At 44.2% G+C, this 20,066-nt stretch overlaps 1 protein-coding gene across 1 annotated transcript; it reads right to left on the bottom strand.

The window, feature by feature from the left end:
- Positions 1-1,209: 1,209 nt before the first annotated feature.
- Positions 1,210-19,730, bottom strand: LOC134078503 (NLR family CARD domain-containing protein 3-like). Its single transcript, XM_062534482.1, is given in 11 exon segments — positions 1,210-4,605; positions 9,914-9,939; positions 11,070-11,182; positions 14,150-14,243; positions 14,412-14,582; positions 15,006-15,176; positions 15,686-15,856; positions 15,955-16,125; positions 17,157-17,477; positions 17,479-18,955; positions 19,188-19,730. Coding segments are annotated over 11 exon segments (3,771 nt in total). The 5' UTR covers positions 19,702-19,730; the 3' UTR covers positions 1,210-4,063.
- Positions 19,731-20,066: the final 336 nt, after the last annotated feature.

Genomic DNA, 20,066 nt, shown 5'->3' with positions numbered 1-20,066 from the left:
AAGCCCAGATGTGCCTGTTTACTGTGTTCTGTGTTAGAAGCCCAGATGTGCCTGTTTACTGTGTTCTGTGTTAGAAGCCCAGATGTGCCAGTTTACTGTGTTCTGTGTTAGAAGCCCAGATGTGCCTGTTTACTGGACTCTGTGTTATAGAAGCCCAGATGTGCCTGTTTACTGGACTCTGTGTTATCTTGAGCGGGCCGACTGCACTGCATTCTGCTCAGCTTACCTGCAGCAGCTGGATACTCTGTTGAGGGTCACTAGTGTCCCTCCATTTGCATTGAGGTCAACAGCTGGTTCCACAGCAGTCAGTGAGGACTGAACCTTCACCTCCCTGATGTTCAGGGCCGTCCCAGTAGGCCTGAGGCAGCAGGAACATGGTGGAGCAGCTCAGCTGGAACCTCACCAACTGACAGTTGGGCTCCACGTCCCGCTGGACACCGCTGCAGACAGCGCGCCACCGTCCAGCACTGCTGGGCCGCATGGAACGGAAACATGATCAAATGCTGCAGGACAATCCCTACTGGGCCACAGAAAAAGTACAAACAAGAAAAAAAAAAAAAACAGTTGCATACAATTAAACAATTAGGCTTTCTAATAACATATTACAGGCTATGCAAAAAATATACTTATTGAATATGATGCAGTCTGTTATGTGTGTGATTGAGACTGAAGATCAACACCCTCTTCAGCAGGGGAAAGGGTTTTGGAACAAAACACTTTCAACGTGTCAACGTGTTTATGACTTATTTGATCAAGATGATTAAGTATTAATTTCTTGCTCTGGCATAATTTGACAATCAATGTGTTTTCAATGTTGTATTAGCTGGCCACAGTGTGGCACCACCTGCTGGTCTAGTGATTGCCTTCCACTGTGCCTGCACAATTGCTAGAGGACCTTTCCCTGGGAATAAATGAACCAGCCTCGTCCTTTACACGAGGCATAAGTATTGAGGATTTTCAGTCCGTTATCACCTGCTGCCAGTGAATATTACACAGGAAATGTGTTATGAAGAAGGAATAAATGCTGTATTGGTTTCACAGTTGAGTCTCAAAGGCTAATTCTTCCCCACAGTAACTCCACATCAAAACCGTACTGGGTTATGACATAGAAGGAGGACTTGACCTGGCTGACATTGTCAAAGTCAAGCAGAATGACTCATTAAGAATATGCACACCTTGAAACTGAACACAATACTACACACACCAAACATTTGTTTACATTTTATTTTAACTTAATTCCTTAAGGTCAAGGAGAATGACTCATTAAGAATACATATGTGCCATGAAATTGAATATAACATACATTTAACATTTTATTTCAATTAATTTGTATATTTTAATTAAACCCTGTTTGCCTTTGTGGATATACACATATCAAGGTTAAGACAACATTTTAACCAATAACATATTTCATTTACTATCAAAAATACAATTTATAATCAAAAACACAGGGGAAAATAAGGGACTCCCCTCCTTCTGTCTCCCTCAAGTATATCAATGTAAAAAAAGTCTCTGCAGCAACAAACTCCATTGTTACTAATATCAATTAACGGTGGAGAAAACCCGTTCTTCAGAGTACATACAACACTCCAAGTTCAAGTTCAAATGTCACTCTAAGATCATCAACACACAACATTCATTTGTTATCTGGTGTGTTTGCTCTAGTTGGATACGACATGCTCACCATATGATGTAGATGATCAAATATAGAATACAGGATTGAAATGGAGCGACAGAGAGAGGGGGAGAGAAATGTGTGTGTGAGGAATACAGTTTTTTACAATCACTTTGCTACTATTTTCAGAACCTTGATGTCATTTTTCACAACTCTAGACACAAAACTCACAACCAATGATCAAAATGCACATTTTTCAAAACTCTAACCCTTTTCTCGATTGCTTGGATACAATACACATACAACTTAGATCATTTGTTCATTCAACAAAACTCACCTGTTCAATATGATACAACTTAACATCAAAGTACTGCTATTTCAAAAGGCAATTCACACATTACATTTAAAATGAGCGCCTATTCATTTCCTTACAATGATCTAACTATCAATTGATACAACTGCTCAAAATGATAAGTAACTGTTGCATTACTCTTATGCAGTTGCATGGAAACACGAAACACACACACAATCTTCCATGTTTACTGCAAATCATGAAAGTTTCAAGATACTGTAACGAGATTCACTGTCACCAATTAGCGTGGAGCATGAACCAATTAGACTACAATATCCATGGATGTAGCCTAATATTTTATTTCTTTATATAAAAAAATATATATTTTTTATATTTTATATTTTCATCAGGCTGTCTTTTCTTTTCTATTTCATAGCTAATTATTTTTACTTTAATTCAAATAAACCTATGTTGTGATTGTACTGTAGTGTTTTGCATCAATATATTACAAACTTTGATCAGTGATTCCACTGTGTCTGTAGTATTCTCTCTACTACTGCAGTACTTTTACAGAGATGTGTTTACTGCACTGTTCCTCTAGTACCTTAATGAAACCTGTATCACCTATTTTGTTCTACAATATCTAATGATTGTACAAACAATGACACAATGAAACTATAGGTTACTTGTGTGCGGGTGATCTATAGTTATGTTTCAGTGGTATTTCACAGTAAATTTGTTTTTTGAACCAATGATTGTGCAATTGCAAGATTTCTTTGAAGATGTGAATGTACAATCCAATGTTTTGAACATTAGAGGGCCTGTGTTACAAGTGATAACCGTTTTGAGTTTTGTGTCTAGAGTTTTGAAAAATGACATCAAGGTTCTGAAAATAGTAGCAAAGTGATTGTAAAAAACTGTAAAATGGAGGGATGAAACAGGAGAAATAGCCAGGAAAACAAAACAGAAGGAGGGATGATGCTACACAGAGGAAGGAATAGAGAAAGCAGAAACACAGAGAGAGAGAGAGAGAGAGAGAGAGAGAATGAGAAAGAGAGTGTGTGTGTGAGTGTAAGTGTATGTGTGTGTGATTGAGTTTGAGTGTCAGCGAGTGTGTGAATGTGTGTGTGTGTGTGTGTGTGTGTGTGTGTTTGAGTTCGAGTGAGTGTGTGTGTGTGCGTGCGTGCGTGCGTGAGAGTGAGAGTGAGTGTGTGTGAGACTGAGTGTGATTGTGAGTGTGACTGAGCGAGTGTGTGTGTGTGTGTGTGTGAGTATGAATGTGAGTGAATGTGTGTGTGAGTGTGAGTCAGTGTGAGCTAGTGAGTGTGTGTGTGTGTGTGTGTGTGTGTGTGTGTGTGTTTGAGTTCGAGTGAGTGTGTGTGTGTGCGTGCGTGCGTGCGTGAGAGTGTGTGTGTGTGTGTGTGAGACTGAGTGTGATTGTGAGTGTGACTGAGCGAGTGTGTGTGTGTGTGTGAGAATGAATGTGAGTAAGTGTGTGTGTGAGTGTGAGTCAGTGTGAGCTAGTGTGTGTGTGTGTGTGTGTGTGAGAGAGACAGAGTGAGTGTTTGTGACTGAGTGTGTGTGAGTGAGTGTATAGTGTGTGTGTGTGTGTGTGTGTGTGTGTGTGAGAGAGACAGAGTGAGTGTTTGTGACTGAGTGTGTGTGAGTGAGTGAATGTGTGAGTGTGTGTCAGTGTGACTGTGAGTGTGTGTGTGTGTGTGTGTGTGTGTGTGTGTGTGTGTGTGTGTGTGTGTGTGTGTGTGTGTGTGTGTGTGTGTGTGTGAGTGAGTGAGTGAGTGTGTGTGTGAGTGAGAACAGTGAATACAGTGAGAACAGTGACCGGTACAGAGAGGAGGCAAGAGGAGGAACACACACACACAGGAGCGGAGCAGGGGCAACACACACACACACACACACACACACACACACACACACACACAGGAGGGAAGCAGGAGCAACAAACACTACACAGACACAACCCCCCTCACACACACAAAGAGAGTAAGAGAAACTGAGGTGAAAACACAGTCAGAGGGAAGATGGAACACAGAGGATGAAAAGGACACACGCGCACACGCACACGCGTACACGCACGCGCACACGCACACGTGTGTAAATAGGTGTGTGTTGCTCTACTCTGCTGCAGGATTAGGAGGTCATGTGATCTGGCACAAGGACACTGAGGAGTTAATATAAGCATAAAACCCAGGATAGAGGGGCTCAGTGAATGTGGAGTGGAACGTGTGCAGGTGGGTGAGTGTGTTAGAGGAGACGCTGTAGAAGGACAGAGTGCCTGCTGGCCAGTCCAGGTACACTCCTACTCTGCTGGAGCGGGAGGAGGGGGCAGGTATGGCAGTCTCCTTACTATTGTGCCAGGCAGAGTAACTGTTACCAGAGCAGGTCAGTCTCCAGGACTTGGCATTCCATCCAAACGCGCTGCTCTCCCCACTCCTCTCTATCCTCGGGGTGCTCTTATAGGCCACTGCTATATAAACCACATCACCACCACTCCACTCAGCCTCCCAGTAGCAGCGTCCAGTCAGACCCTCTCTACACAGCACCTGAGGGTGGTAGTCAAATCTCTCTGGGTGGTCAGGATACTGCTGCTGCTGATACCCACATGTCACCTTTCTGTTCCCCTCAGAGAGAGAGAGGAATCTGGGTGCTGTGTTTGGGTCCAGCGTGAGCTCACAGGCATCTGCACACAAGAGGAGAAGAGAGAGGAGAGAACATCCTCATCAGTACACATACATACACACAGAGAGACAAACACACACACACACAGGCAAACACACACACACACAGTGTGAGAGTGTGTGTGTGTGCGTGTGTGTGTGTGTGTGTGTGTGAGTACAGTGAGAACAGTCAGACCAGTGACAGGTACAGAGAGGAGACAAGAGGAGGAACATACACACGCGCGCGCGCACACACACACACACACACACACACACACACACACACACACACACACACACACACACACACACACACACACACACACACACACACACACACACACACACACACACACACACACACACAGGATGGGAGCAGGGGCAACACACCACAAAGACAAACACAAAAACTGTGTGTGTGTGTGTGTGTGTGTGTGTGTGTGTGTGTGTGTGTGTGTGTGTGTGTGTGTGTGTGTGTGTGTGTGAGTGAGTGAGTACACACACACGCACACAGAAGTGGACCAGGGACAAGAGACACAAACACACACACAAATACAGTGTGTGTGTGTGTGTGTGTATGTGTGTGAGTGAGAACACGAATACAGTGTGTGTGTGAGTGTGTGTGTGTGAGTGAGAACAGTGAGTACAGTGAGAACAGTGAAAACAGTGACAGAGAGGAGGCAAGAGGAGGAACAAACACACATACACACACACACACACACACACACACACACACACACACACACACACACACACACACACACACACACACAATACAGTGTGTGTATGTGTGTGTGTGTGAGTGAGAACAGTGACAGGTACAGAGAGGAGGCTAGAGGAGGAAAAATCACACACACACACACACACACACACAGGAGGGAAGCAGGGGCAACACACATCACACATATACAGAAGGGGGGCGGACACTTAGGATTTCGGGCTTGTAACTGAGTTTGATCCCCGACCAGCAGGACAAATGTGGGAAGGGGAAGTGGTTGCGCTCTCCTGCGCTCACACACACGGCTGAAGTGCCCTTGAGGAAGGCACACACACACACACACACACACACACACATCCATGGCTGAAGTGCCCTTGAGGAAGGCACCTACTGTAACCCCTCACTGCTCTCCTGCGCTCACACACACGGCTGAAGTGCCCTTGAGGAAGGCACACACACACACACACACACACACATCCATGGCTGAAGTCCCCTTGAGGAAGGCACCTACTGTAACCCCTCACTGCTCTCCTGCGCTCACACACACGGCTGAAGTGCGCTTGAGGAAGGCACACACACACACACACACACACACACACACACACGGCTGAAGTGCGCTTAAGGAAGGCACCTACTGTAACCCCTCACTGCTCTCCTGCGCTCACACACACGGCTGAAGTGCCCTTGAGGAAGGCACACACACACACACACACACACACACATCCACGGCTGAAGTGCCCTTGAGGAAGGCACCTACTGTAACCCCTCACTGCTCTCCTGCGCTCACACACACACACACACACACACACACACAAACACACACACGGCTGAAGTGCGCTTGAGGAAGGCACCTACTGTAACCCCTCACTGCTCTCCTGCGCTCACACACACGGCTGAAGTGCCCTTGAGGAAGGCACCTAATGTAACCCCTCACTGCTCCCTGAGCGCCACTGTAGCAGGCAGCTCACTGCTCCAGGTTAGTGTGTGTGCTTCACCTCACTGTGTGCTGTGTGTGTTTCACTCACTCACGGATTGGGATAAATACAGAGACCAAATTTCCCTCACGGATCAAAAGAGAATATATACTTAAATACAAACACACACACAAACACACACACACAGGAGGGGAGCAGGAACAACACACACCACACACACAAACACAGGAGGGGAGCAGGGACAACACACACACACACACACAAACACACAGGAGGGGAAGCAGGAGCAACACATCACACAACACACACACACACACACACACACACACACACAAACGCAAGGGGAGGAGGGAAAACAAAGAGAGGTGATGCAGGACATACATGTGGACACACACACACACACACACACACACACACACACACACACACACACACACACACACACACACACACACAAACACACACACACACACTAAGAGACATACAGTCTCACATTCACACTCACACGGAAACAGGTCATACAAACGGGACAACACACACACACATTCCACACGTACAAAACTACCGTATTGTCTATGACTGTATGACTCTCCTGGACATCAGAAGCAATGTAATGATCAATATAAATATAACAGGATTACCTGTAGATATTGTTTGTAACTCCACAAGCGGATCGGTCAACAGGTCTACTCATCGGTGGAGGAGGGGGAGACGAGGTGGCGTCTTAGCCAGACGGCGAAGGCGTCCAACCCGGCCTCCCATCCCTACCTTACTGCTGGCTAATCTGCAGTCCATGGAGACCAAACTGGATGAGCTCCACTGTTGCATCGGCTCATGCAGGGACTTGTGAGAGTGCAGTGTACTCTGTTTCACCGAGACCTGGCTTAGCCCAAACATTCCTTTTGGAGTATCTGTATTGTCTATGAGCGTATGACTCTCCTGGACTCCCTACTTTGTGACCATTTGTCAGTGTTCCTCCTGCCGGCCTACAAAACTGAAGCTAAAGCGTGAGCAACCAGCAGTGAGCAAAGTTCAATGCTGCTCTGCAGAACACAAGTCTGAACTTCAGGACTGTTTTGACATAACTGACTGGTCTGTGTTCAAAGACTCCTCGGCGGAGCTGGACGAGTACGCCGATTCAGTGACAGAGTGCATCAGGTGACGGACTACATCATGGACTTGTGTGTGCATTCCCATACCGTCCGATCCTTTCCCAGCCAGAACACCTGGGTAAACAACGCTGTTTACCTGAGCCTGAGGGAAAGGACCACGACCTGATTAGATATCAGAACTCAAGGTACACACTAAGAAGGGCAATACAAGTGGCTAAAAAACAGTATGGGAATGAGTTGGAGAATGACTTCAGCAACTGTGACATTGCCTGTGGAAGGGACTGCAGGTGATCACAGACTATAAAGCAACACCAGCTCTTACAGACACACCTGCCTTGGTTCTGGACGAGCTAAATAAATTCTATGCTCGTTTTGAGTCTCGCGAGTCTAAACCGGGGGATGAAGGTGCTCTTCCAGTAGGAGGAGACATCTTACAGGTCTCAGAGGGTGAGGTCGGCAAAACCTTTAAAACGGGTTAAAATTCACAAAGTTGCCAGCGCTGATGACATCCCATCTTGTGTATTCAAGACGTGCGCCACTCAGGTGCCACAAACCTATACTGACATCTTCAACTTGTCCCTGCCCTGGTGCACAGTGCCTTTGTGTTTCACAAAGACAACGATTGTGCCAGTGCCCAAGAAAAGTGCTGTGTCTTGCCTGAATGACTACCGGCCCATCGCCCTAACCTCTGTGGTGTTGAACTGTCTGGGGAGACTGGTTACAGCCTACATCAATACACACCACCCTGCTTTCCTGGACCAACTTCAGTTTGAATATACTGTACGCACAGCAGATCTGTCCATCTCCATCACCTTGCATACTGCCCTAGCTCAACTGGACAGGAAAAACACCTGTCAGGATGCTAAATTGAATACAGCTCTGCCTTTAACACTGTTGTGCCATCAAGAGACCTGGGTCTGAGCAGCCTCCACACGCTGTCAGAGGAGGGCTGAGTCCATCATCAAGGACGCCAGCCACCCAGCTCACTCCCTATCCTCTCTTCTCTCCTCTGGTAAGTGCTACCAGAGCAAACACACACATACTGGACACGCACACCGAGTAAGCAGCAAACAGTGAGCAATAACACACACACACACACACACACACACACACACACACACACACACACACACACACACACACACACACACACACACACACACACACACACACACACACACACACACACACACACACACACACACACACACACACACACACACACACACACACTACACACAGTAAGCAGTAAACAGAAACAACAAAGGGGTGGTTAATGTTACACATGACTACATTTGTAGAAGTTTAGCAACAGACAGTAACTAAGCGGGCGGGACTTCAGGTTGAAAAATGACCAATCACAACAGGCAACTTCCTTCGTTCTGTCCCCCAAACTGTCAAAAGTCAACCCACGCGAGCAAAGCTGTACTTCAAGAGAGCGAGCAGAACTCATCTTGGAGAGCGTATGGCCCCCAGCTCTTGTTTTCCTCGCTCGCTGCTGTGTCTACGTGAGTGAATTAATAGTATTTGCTCCTGAGGATGTTGTATTGCGCATGCAAGATATGACACTGTTCTACCACCATAGACCTCTGTCAACTGTCAACTGTCACCTCTGTCAACTGTCTACTCCACACGCTGTCAGAGGAGGGCTGAGTCCATCATCAAGGATGCCAGCCACCCAGCTCACTCCCTCTTCTCTCTGCTTCCCTCTGGTAAGCGCTACCGGAGCATTACCACCCACACCACACCATTCAGACACAGTTTTATACCACAAGCTGTCAGAATCCTAAATGGTCAGTGACTGAACAGTTCCTTCCCCTTATTGCCCACATGTGCTGCCTTATTTCTTTTATGATATGCTATACTGGATGCATTGCCATGGTCACTACTGACTTTTTAAATTCTATCCACACGGTTAATTTCACACTTGCTATACTGCATCCGGGATGCATACTGTTTTTAGTGTTCATGTCTCATGTCCATGCGCCTGCGGTTTTATGTGTGTATAGTCGTCTTATATATTACATGTAGGTACAGGAGTTGCTGCTACAAGCTTAAACTGCTCTCCACCATTATAACTTATACACACTACCCAACAAGGAGCATAGAGCTATTGTGAATGTATAACATCTACTACATGAGTTTGAACAGGACATACAGTATCTGGAATCTAAACAAAAAATCTAGTCATCTACAGTAATATTTAATCCAATATTTCAAACTTTGCTTGCTTTTTCTATCCTCTAATTCTATTATTTTCTTCCACTCTAACTTGAGACTCTCCACATGTTAATCTGTCTCTGTTCTCAGGGGCTTCTCATGTGTCATGCCGTACTAGTTCTCCTTCTTTGTCTGCCATGATCCCTCTGATGTCTGGCAACTGTAACATGCCAACGTGTCAATCTGTCTTTCTGCAGGACACCACAGACCCACACACATGCTCTAAAGGTCTTTCACATACAGTGGGGGCATACGGCACAGTGACATAGCTGCTTAATAAAGAACACTTCAACATCATAAGCATATAATAACACAGAGCAACACTCAACAGTAGATCAACACTTACAGTTTCTCAGTTCTCCACGGGCATGTCTTTAAAGGAGAGAGAGAGAGAGAGAGAGAGAGAGAGAGAGAGGGAAAGGGAGAGTAAATTAAACAAAGTCAATTCTACCATTATTAGAAGACAATAATCTTCACCACCTTGAATGTTTTAAATGGCAAAACAATGACATTGCTGTGTTATAAGAGCATTATGCCACACAAAGCCTTGTTGTCAGTGACTTAGCAGGCGCAGACAGTGAGCGTTTTCAGATTACATCATAGCCCTCATTAGTCATCTAACTCTAAACAATGAAACTTAAGAAATTGCATTGACATTCAACCTGACTGTTATATACTGTACTGTAGGCCCTTTAAAGTCTTTCTGTCAGTGACTCTGCAGGTGTATTCTAAACTTTGTAGTTTATTTTCAGAGTACATTATATCCGTCAGTAGTCATCTTATTACAAATAATTCACTAGCTCATGATCTGAAATTTGCAAAAAGACATGCGGTAGCAAAGCGTGTTTGGCGAGGTCCCTGAGCAGGTCCTGAAGTGTTTTGTGGGTGCGTGCAAGAGTCAACTGTGCAGGCAGGAGTCATGCAGGACCCCGTCATACACCCCTTTATTCTGAACTAAGGAAGACTGGAGGTGTGAGGGGAGAGAGTGAGCAAGTTAACCCGATGCTACTGCTTTGGCAGTTACATATGCTTTTATCTGCTATTACTGTTTGGTTTTGTTCATATAAAGCACATTGAATGACCTCTGTGTATGAAATGCGCTATGTAAATAAACTTGACTTGACTAGTAATTACTCAAGCTCATTATTATGCCATGTAAACAGCAGAACATTTTGACATCTTTACGTTTGTAAGACCGACTGAGACAGAGGCGTGGCAAATTCCGTTGCGCTCCTCCTGAACTTGAGTTTGTAAACACCATTTAATGAAACTGATGAAATTGAAACTTCAATTGCATCAACATGCTATAAGGTATCAGTGACTCAGTCATATCAGACATTAGACTGGACTCTGACATGACTACCATGACTCTCAACACACTCCTCACCTAACCCATTTTTACTGCTGGGTAGAAAAAACACTGACATAATGTTGTGCGGTGAACATACTGGTACTGAAACTAGACACTGTTTAAAAGCATGAGGGGAAAAAAGGACACAAACCTCAATTTCTGCAGCATACAGTTGATGTCACCTTTCAGTGCACTCGAAAGATGAATTCCAGTGATGTTTATGTGATTGTCACTCAGGTCCAGTTCTGTCAGGGAGACCATGTGCTGCACAGCAGAGGCTAAAGCCTCACAGGATTCCTCTGTCAGTTTACAACCAGGTAGTCTGCATAGAGTGACAAAGACAGAGTGCAAAAGGCAGAAAGGAATGATATCATTTAATTTGATCACCTGTGTTCACCACGTTGTTCAAGTTCATATAATCATACAATATGTTACAGCAAGAGTAGAGATGGGCAACATAGACTTAAAACTATACCACAATGTCATGATATGCTATTTTGGTGATGAGCATATCAGTGATGGTATGGAAATAGTATTCATCAAAGCAAAGTCATATTTGTCTCTTGGAGTTCTTTTTTATTGCTATTGCTTCTTTTTTTAAATAGGATAACTCATTCGACCTGTGACTCCAAACTATTAGGTGATCCTCATTTTCATAGTAATGATTATTATAAAATGTTTCATTTTAACAATAATATGATCAATAATCAATATAACAACCCATAAGCACTGGGAAGTACATCACTGGCCTCAACTCAGCCAGCCCATCATGATGCTCTTATGTGTACATAGATTAGTTACACGCAGTGTTCATGGGTCTCCAGGAGACAGGCAATCATAATGTGGGTCCAGGAGACATTGCATGTTTAAACCAGTAAACCACCATATCAGTTTATACACAAAACTGGACACAGGATCACTGTATGCCAGTCATAAAAAATCATAAACAATACGGTTATCATTTTATGAATTTGAACACTATTCTGGTCTCTTCCTACATTGTGTAGTTTCACCCAGCTCACCAGGAACATAACAGATTCAGAATGATATAAGTTGATCCTGAGAAGATTCTGGGCATGAATTAGTTTGGCATTCAACAGAGGAGCCCCCTTACTAAAGTATCAGACTATTTTGGTGTGTAGCAAACAAACACAGCCCATCACTCAAACTCCCGGCGGTATCTCCCTGCAATCAGGAACTGAACTGCAGCGATATTCATATGATGGTCACTCAGGTCCAGTTCTAACAGGGACACCATGTGCTGCACAGCAGAGGCTACAACCTCACAGGGTCCCTCTGACCGTTTACAACCAACACATACAGTCGGAGAGGACAGAAGTGTAGGCAGCAAGCTTTAAAAAACGTAAATTGTTACAATGTTAAGGAATTGTAGAGCACACTCTCTGCTAGGATCTCTGCTAGGACTCTCTCTGTCTCTGTCTCTCTCTCTCTCTCTCTCTCTCTCTCTCTCTCTCTCTCTCTCTCTCTCTCTCTCTCTCTCTCTCTCTCTCTCTCTCTCTCGTGGCCAGACTGTGCTGGTGCTACAGGGTGTCTGCGTAATCGCTGCCGTGTGCTGGTGCTGGTGGTCGAGCCAAACCCGTCGTTATACCAGGTCCCGTGCACTCCATCATCTGGGGCCACTGGCTTCTGTGCCTCCAGTGTATGTGTGCCTCAGTTCACACAAGGTTATTAGGAACCTTTTGTAAATGAAACCCGCTTCTCGTCTGTTTGTTTACTTTGTTTGGACATTGGACTGTTTTCTCAGTGTAATCCGGGTTGCTGTCTTTGGGGTGCTGAATCCCTTTGGAGCCGTGTGCTAATGGTGAACCAAACGTGGATCTCCTGTCAACATTGAGTATTGTGGTGCTATTCTGCCCAACATTTATTGTAATCTCTCATATGAATACTTGTCTACGAGAACTCCTGTATGTGTCCATGATGTATGCTGTCATTAATGGCTGTGACTACACCAATTAACTATTTGAATCACTCTGAATGAAGAATATTTAAATACAAATGTCTGCATTGCTTTTGCTACAATTGTTTCATTCACTTTAATAACACTAGTGTGGGGTGCATCTGTATTCTATTGTGTTAGCTGGGTCTCTCATCCAGTCAAAGAAATGAGAGTGGCATAGTCAGACCATATTGTGGTATAATATACTGTAACTGGGTTCTAACTCCCAACGGCCACACAATGTTTAAATGGTGGAGATGAAACACAGCGTTACTGTGCTCGGTGCTCTAGATGCTAGATGCTGCTATCCCTCTACTTCCCTCTACTACCATCTTCTTCATTACACTCTGGCTGGTGCTTAAACGTTTGCACTCTCATCCTCTGGTTCTCTTATGGTGTTTGAAAAAGCAGCATTATTGTTACCCTACGGTTTAAATGGTGGAGATAACACACAGTGTTACTGTGCTCTGTGCTCTAGATGCTAGAAGCTACTTCCTTCTACTACAGGACCATCCTCTTGATAACTCTCTGGCTGGTGCCTACATGTCTGCACTCTCATCTGGTTCGCCAGGTGGTGTTTAAAAAAGCAGCCTTTATTGTTACCCTACGGCCTCCTTTTTACCATGCAGCTTGCATGTTAGACATCAACTTTAAGTTGCTTTGGATAAAAGTGTCAGCCTAGTAGTGAATACATGTAAATGTATATGGGACACATCAGCAGGGAGAATTTATACTACCGTGACACACTCACTTACATAAATAACAATAATACATTATGTGATGATATTTCACAACTTCATATCTGATTCCAGTGCCCCAAAAACAGAAATCACAATCATATGCCCAAGTATGAATGTATAAATTAGGGCCTCTATGAATTCTGTGTCCCTCAGAGTTTTACTGACCTCAGTTTCTCCAGTTGGCAGTTTGGGTTTGTAAGACCAGAGAGCAGCTTCTCTTCTGATGTTTGCAGATCACAGCCACTCATGTCCAACTCACTCAGTTGAGAAATATATGACTGCAGAACTGAGACCACCACCTCAGAGGAGCTGTATCTGAGTTTACACCTGGTAAGTCTACAGAGAGGAAAACACCATGAGCAACATGTCCTCTATACTCCTTACATTCCCAAATATGAAATGGTAAATAAAGGTGTTAGCCGTTTATTACTTTAAGCAGAAATACCAGTCTGTGTGCACTGTGCAAAATACAGACCTCACTTTACAGTCTTGATTCAGTGGTTGATGGAGCAGTTCTCCTCCATGGTCCTCAAGCTCACTGTCACTCATGTCCAGCTCTCTTAGGTGGGGGTTTGCCCCCCGGTGAGCCAAGGCCAAAAATCTTCCCTTCAGTTTACAGCCAACAAGTCTGTAAAACAGAATCACAAATACTGAAATCAAAGACAACATACAGTTCTATCTATCTATCAAAGGTAGATACAGTGATGCTGTCATTGTCTGATTAGGACAGTCTACTTTTGACACCAAATAGTCTACAACATTAGTGTCTGCCAATGCAATCAAGAATATTACTGACCTCAGTGTCTGCAGTTTGCAGTTTGAACTCTGTAGAGCAGAGACCAGTTTTTCTCCTGACACCTGCAGGTCATTCTGACTCAGGTCCAGCTCTCTTAAGGGGGAGTTTGCAGACTGCAGAGCTGAGGCCATAATCTCACAGGACTTCGCTGTTAGCTTACAGCCAGCAAGTCTGCAAGAGAGGCAGAAGTGTATAAAAAGGTAAAGTTAAATCTACTGGAAGACTGAGACAGGGGAATAATATAACTGCCCCATATACAGTGTGTGAGGGATAAGTGAAGAGAATAATATGAGGAGGGAATTGATACAACTTTATCAGTTAAAATGACATTGTTGATTCTGCTAGTTGGTCTTAATAATGATTCCCATATTGTTTCCTGTTCAATGTTCTGTGTGGAAAAATCACAAACTCTAAAAATCAGAGAGGATACTGAAGAGTAGATCAGTAATGCTGTTCTTGTCTGGTTCACACCGTCTACACACAACACAACAACCTCACAGGGTTTATCTGACCGTTTACAACAAGTCTTATACAGTGTGATTCAGTTTTCCTCTAGAGTCTTTGTCTAATGGTAAATACATATTTATATTCAACCTCAGAGTCTCCAGTTTGCAGTTTGGACTCAGTAGAGCAGAGACCAGTTTTTCTCCTGACACCTGCAGGTCATTCTGACTCAGGTCCAGCTCTCTTAAGGGGCAGTTTGCAGACTGCAGAGCTGAGGCCATAATCTCCAAGGGCTTCGCTGTTAGCTCACAATCAGCAAGTCTGCAAGAGAGGCAGAAGTGTATAAAAAGGTCAAGTAAAATCTACAGGAAGACTGAGACAGGGAAATAATATAACTGCCCCATATACAGTGTGTGAGGGATAAGTGAAGGGAATAATATGAGGAGGGTATTGATACAACTTTATCAGTTAAAATGACATTGTTGATTCTGCTAGTTGGTCTTAATAATGATTCCCATATTGTTTCCTGTTCAATGTTCAGTGTGGCAAAATTACAAACTCTAAAAATCAGAGAGGATAAAACACTGAAGAGTAGATCAGTAATGCTGTTCTTGTCTGGTTCACACCATCTACACACAACACAACAACCTCACAGGGTTTATCTGACCGTTTACAACAACACGTCTTTTAATGTAATGCAATGTGATTCCGTTTTCTTTGTACTGATTACAATAGTAGACAAGGAAGACATAATTTAACACACAGGTACTTAAAATATATTGGGTCCTTGTAAAGCCTTAAAGAAACAGAATTCACCCAATAACACCAACCTAAGTGTCTTCATCTTACAGTGTGGATACAGTGCTTCAGAGCCCAGCTTTCCACCACAATCCCCCAGAGTATTCTTACTCAGGTCCAGCTCTCTCAGGTGAGAGTTTACTGACTGCAGAGCAAAGCCCAAAATGTCACCAGATTTCTTATGGAATCCACAGCCAGCAAGCCTGTCAAGTACAGTTGACATGATGGTTAAGAATATATTCAGAAAAAAACACAGAAATAAAATACATCACTGAAGAGTCTTTGTCTAATTGTATTCAACCTCAGTGCCTCCAGTTTGCAGTTTGGACTCTGTAGAGCAGAGAGCAGCTTTTCTCCTGATTTCTGCAGGTCATTCTGACTCAGGTCCAGCTCTCTTAAGGGGGAGTTTGCAGACTGCAGAGCTGAGATCACAATCTCACAGGACTTCTCTGTTAGCTTACAGTCAACAAGTCTGAAAGAGAGGAAAAGGTAATGTGTCATGTTTAAAGGTACAGTATAACATGCAGGTTTAGGTATTTTTGGCGACTGTAGGACTCACATTACATTTATATTTTACTCTGCCATTGTACAGTAAATAGCGTACTTCTTGTGATTGTTCCCCTTGTACATAATAAAAATACTTTTGTTGTGGAGGCAACAGGCAAGAGCTATATCTACTGACAAGGTAATGTTTCCCGATTCTTGTGAGATGTCTTCGCTTCACTATAGTTGAAGTCGCATGCCTGGTTCTCTCGTTAGAGACTCGCTAACTCTATGCTGTATGGCTATGCTAGGTAAACGATTCTCCTACTACATGTTTGTTTAGCAGCAAATTGGCTTCGTAATGGTTATATTAAGGTGACAATCTCGCATTGTGTACCTTTAAATCTGAGTGAGAGGAAAATAATATTTGCTCCACATACAGTACAGTATGCGTCAGGCCCAAAACAACCTGGGATAAGAGGAGATAATATGACTCCTGAATACCATACACAGTTAACGCTGTCCAACCACAGACGCAGTGTGATTAACCCAGAGCTGCATGAGCAGAACCCTGATTTATTAAAGATCATCACTCAACAGCTCATTCATCATGTGCAGTGTTGTACACCACATTCATACTGTATACTGCAGCTCCATGTAGCAGCTGCATCTGCATCTGGAGATTTCATTTGATCTGGTGCAGAGATGAGGCATGATGGGAACAGTAACACTACAGAAAATACATACTGTAGACAACAGGACTCACACAGCAGTGCACACACACACACACACACACACACACACACACACACACACACACACACACACACACACACTTACTTCAATAAACTGTTGCTAGATTGCTCTGTGTGAACTACTGTTCTCTGTGCAGGCTATATGTTTTATCTTAATGGCAGACCAAAGGCAATCAGCCCACATACTGGTAATATATGAGTTCAAGCTAGAACCTTCAGAATGTGCAGTGTGTGTAATGATTGAAGTGCTTATTTTGACACTCACAGAGCCTTTCTGCAACATCTCACAGCTGGCACAAGTCTCCTCCGTCCCTCGTCTGAAGTTTTGTATTTCTTCAAGTCAAACTCATCCAGCACCTCATCAGACATCAGAAGGACATGAGCCAAGGCTGAGCAGTGAGCCAGTGTGAGCTGTTTCACGGCACCTTTCTCTGCCTTCAGGAAAGCCTGGATTTCATCATGGACAGAACAGTCATGCATTTCCACCAGGCAGTGGAACAGGTTGATGCACCGTTCAGGAGAGATATTTTGTCTCTGCATCACCTTCAGGTTCCTCAATGTTTTCTTCACACTCTCTGGGCTGCTGTGTGTGTGTCAGGAGGCCTAGCAAAAGGCTCTGATTTGACACCAGAGAAATGCCATGAAGAAAGCGAACAAACAAATCAAGGTGTCCATTCTTGCTTTCTAAAGCTTTGTTCACAGCATTCTTCAGCAGCTCATCGAGAGGCACATCTGGTAAAGACCAGGGCTTTGTGCTAACAAATGATTTCAGGACCTCAATGTTCTTACTCAAGTAGGAGGAAAACAAATGAAGTGCACCAAGAAACTCCTGGATGCTCAGATGGACAAAGCAGTAGACTTTCTTGTGGTGAAACACACATTCCTCCCTGAAGATCTCAGTGCACATGCCAGAGTACACTGAAGCTTCACTGACATCAATGCCACACTCTCTCAGGTCTTCCTCATAGAACATGAGATTGCCATTCTCCAGATTCTTGAAAGCCAGCTCTGCTAGTTTCAATATGACACCCTTATGTGATTCTAGGAGGCTCTGTCTATCGGTCTCACTTTCCTCTTGATACTTCTGGCCCTTCCTTGTGGTCTGGATGAGCAGAAAGTGTATGAACATCTCAGTCAGAGTTTTGGGGGCTTCCTTCCCATCATCCTGTTCCAGTATTTTCTGAAGGACAGTGGCTGAGATCCAACAGAAGACTGGCATGTGGCACATGATGTGAAGGCTCCTGGTTGCCGTAATGTGTGAGATGATTCTGTTGGCTTGATTCTGGTCACTGACTCTCTTCCTGAAGTACTCTTCCTTTTGTGGGTCACTGAATCCTCGTACTTCCGTTATCTGACTGATGCACTGAGAAGGGACCTGACTGGTTGCTGCTGGTCGGGAGGTTATCCATAGGAGAGCAGAGGGAAGCAGAGTTCCCTGAATGAGGCTCGTTATCAGCACATCCACTGATGATGTTTTTGTCACATCAGACAACTTCTGGTTCTCTTGGAAATTCAGTGGAAGTCTACTCTCATCCAGACCATCAAATATGAACACAATGTTGCAGTCTTTGTATTCATCCTCTTGTAGCTCTCTAAGCTCAGGGTGGAAGTCAAGCAGGAGCCTGTGAAGACTGTACTGATCATGTTGGACCAAATTCAGCTCACGGAACGGAAGCACAAACATGAAATCCACATCCTGGTTAGCTCCGTCCTCTGCCCAGTCAAGGATGAACTTCTGCACTGAGACAGTTTTTCCAATGCCAGCAATCCCCTTGGTCATGACAGTTCTGATGTGTCTCTCCTGTCCAGGTAAGGGCTTGAAGATATCATTACACTTGATTGCTATGTCATCTGTAGTTTGTGGTCTGGATGCTGACTCCACCTGCCAAACCTCATGCTCATTATTCACCCCTTCACTCTCTCCCTCTGTGATGTAGAGCTCTGTGTAGATCTTGTTCAGGAGTGTTTGAGTCCCTGATCTTATGATGCCTTCACATATGCTCTCAAACCTCCTCTTCATACTGGCTTTATGGGTCATCAGTACTCTGTCCAGGACATGGTTGTCTATTTGGCAATACACAGACAAACAAACCAAAACATGAACATTATTAATAACTAACTGGCCTAAAATACATTTCTTTAGCATAAGAACACTTGGATAAAATAACATTTTATTATCTTCACAGATAACAGATTGTACTGTATAACATTTTGATTTCGTTCAAATAAATTGTCTCTTCATCCAAAGACAAGCGCCGATCATGGACACAGATATGATAAATATTTAAAGACTCACCTGTTAGTTTGGCCGTTTTGACTGGAGCATGCTCAGTTTGCAGATGGGTGCTGCCTCTCATAACTGTGTGTTCATCTAAAGGAGGCTGTGGAGAGATCTGTGCTGTCTGGATGTGTGGATAAAGAGGGTGCTGGATGTGTGGATGATTATGCTGCCCCATGGCTGAGTCTGAGTACTGAGGATGCTGTCCCGTGTCTGTGTGTGGGTATGGAGGAACTTGTGCCATGTTAGAGTTCAGATGAAGTGCCATTTCACTGTGTTGGTATGACAAAGGTCGTGTCATGGCTGCAGGTGGGTATAAGTGAGGTTGTGCCATGGCTGCAGGTGGGTATAGGTGAGGTTGTGCCATGGCTGTAGGTTGGTATAAGTGAGGTTGTGCCATGGCTGTAGATTGGTATAGGTGAGGTTGTGCCATGGCTGTAGATTGGTATAGGTGAGGTTGTATCATGGTTGTAGGTGGGTATAGGTGAGGTTGTGGCATGGTTGTATGTGGATATACAAGTGGTTGTGCCATAGTTGTGTCAGGGTTTGTAAAGGGTTGTGTTCTGGGTCTCTTTCTGCACTGGGGACAGTTGTAGTCTCCTGATGGACCAGACTGGCTCCAGTAGCTGCTGATGCACTGCCTGCAGAAACTGTGTCCACAGCTGGTGATGACTGGGTCCCTCAGTAGCTGCTCACACACTCCACACCTGGACTGATCCTGGGTCAGGATGTTACTCCCACTGCAGAGACACAATAGTTGATAATTGAATGAATAAACTACACACTGTTGCGTTGTCAATGTGAGACACCTATTGTAATTTATTGCAATTTCCACAATATCATACTTAGTCAAAGACTGGACTAGCCTACTATGCTTAACTTAGCTCTGTCTAATAA

This window comes from Sardina pilchardus, chromosome 1 (assembly GCF_963854185.1).
Source record: "Sardina pilchardus chromosome 1, fSarPil1.1, whole genome shotgun sequence".
Classification (NCBI taxonomy): Eukaryota; Metazoa; Chordata; class Actinopteri; order Clupeiformes; family Clupeidae; genus Sardina; species Sardina pilchardus.
The sequence above is the reverse complement of the archived record's forward strand: the minus strand, read 5'-3'. Positions and strand labels throughout refer to the sequence as shown.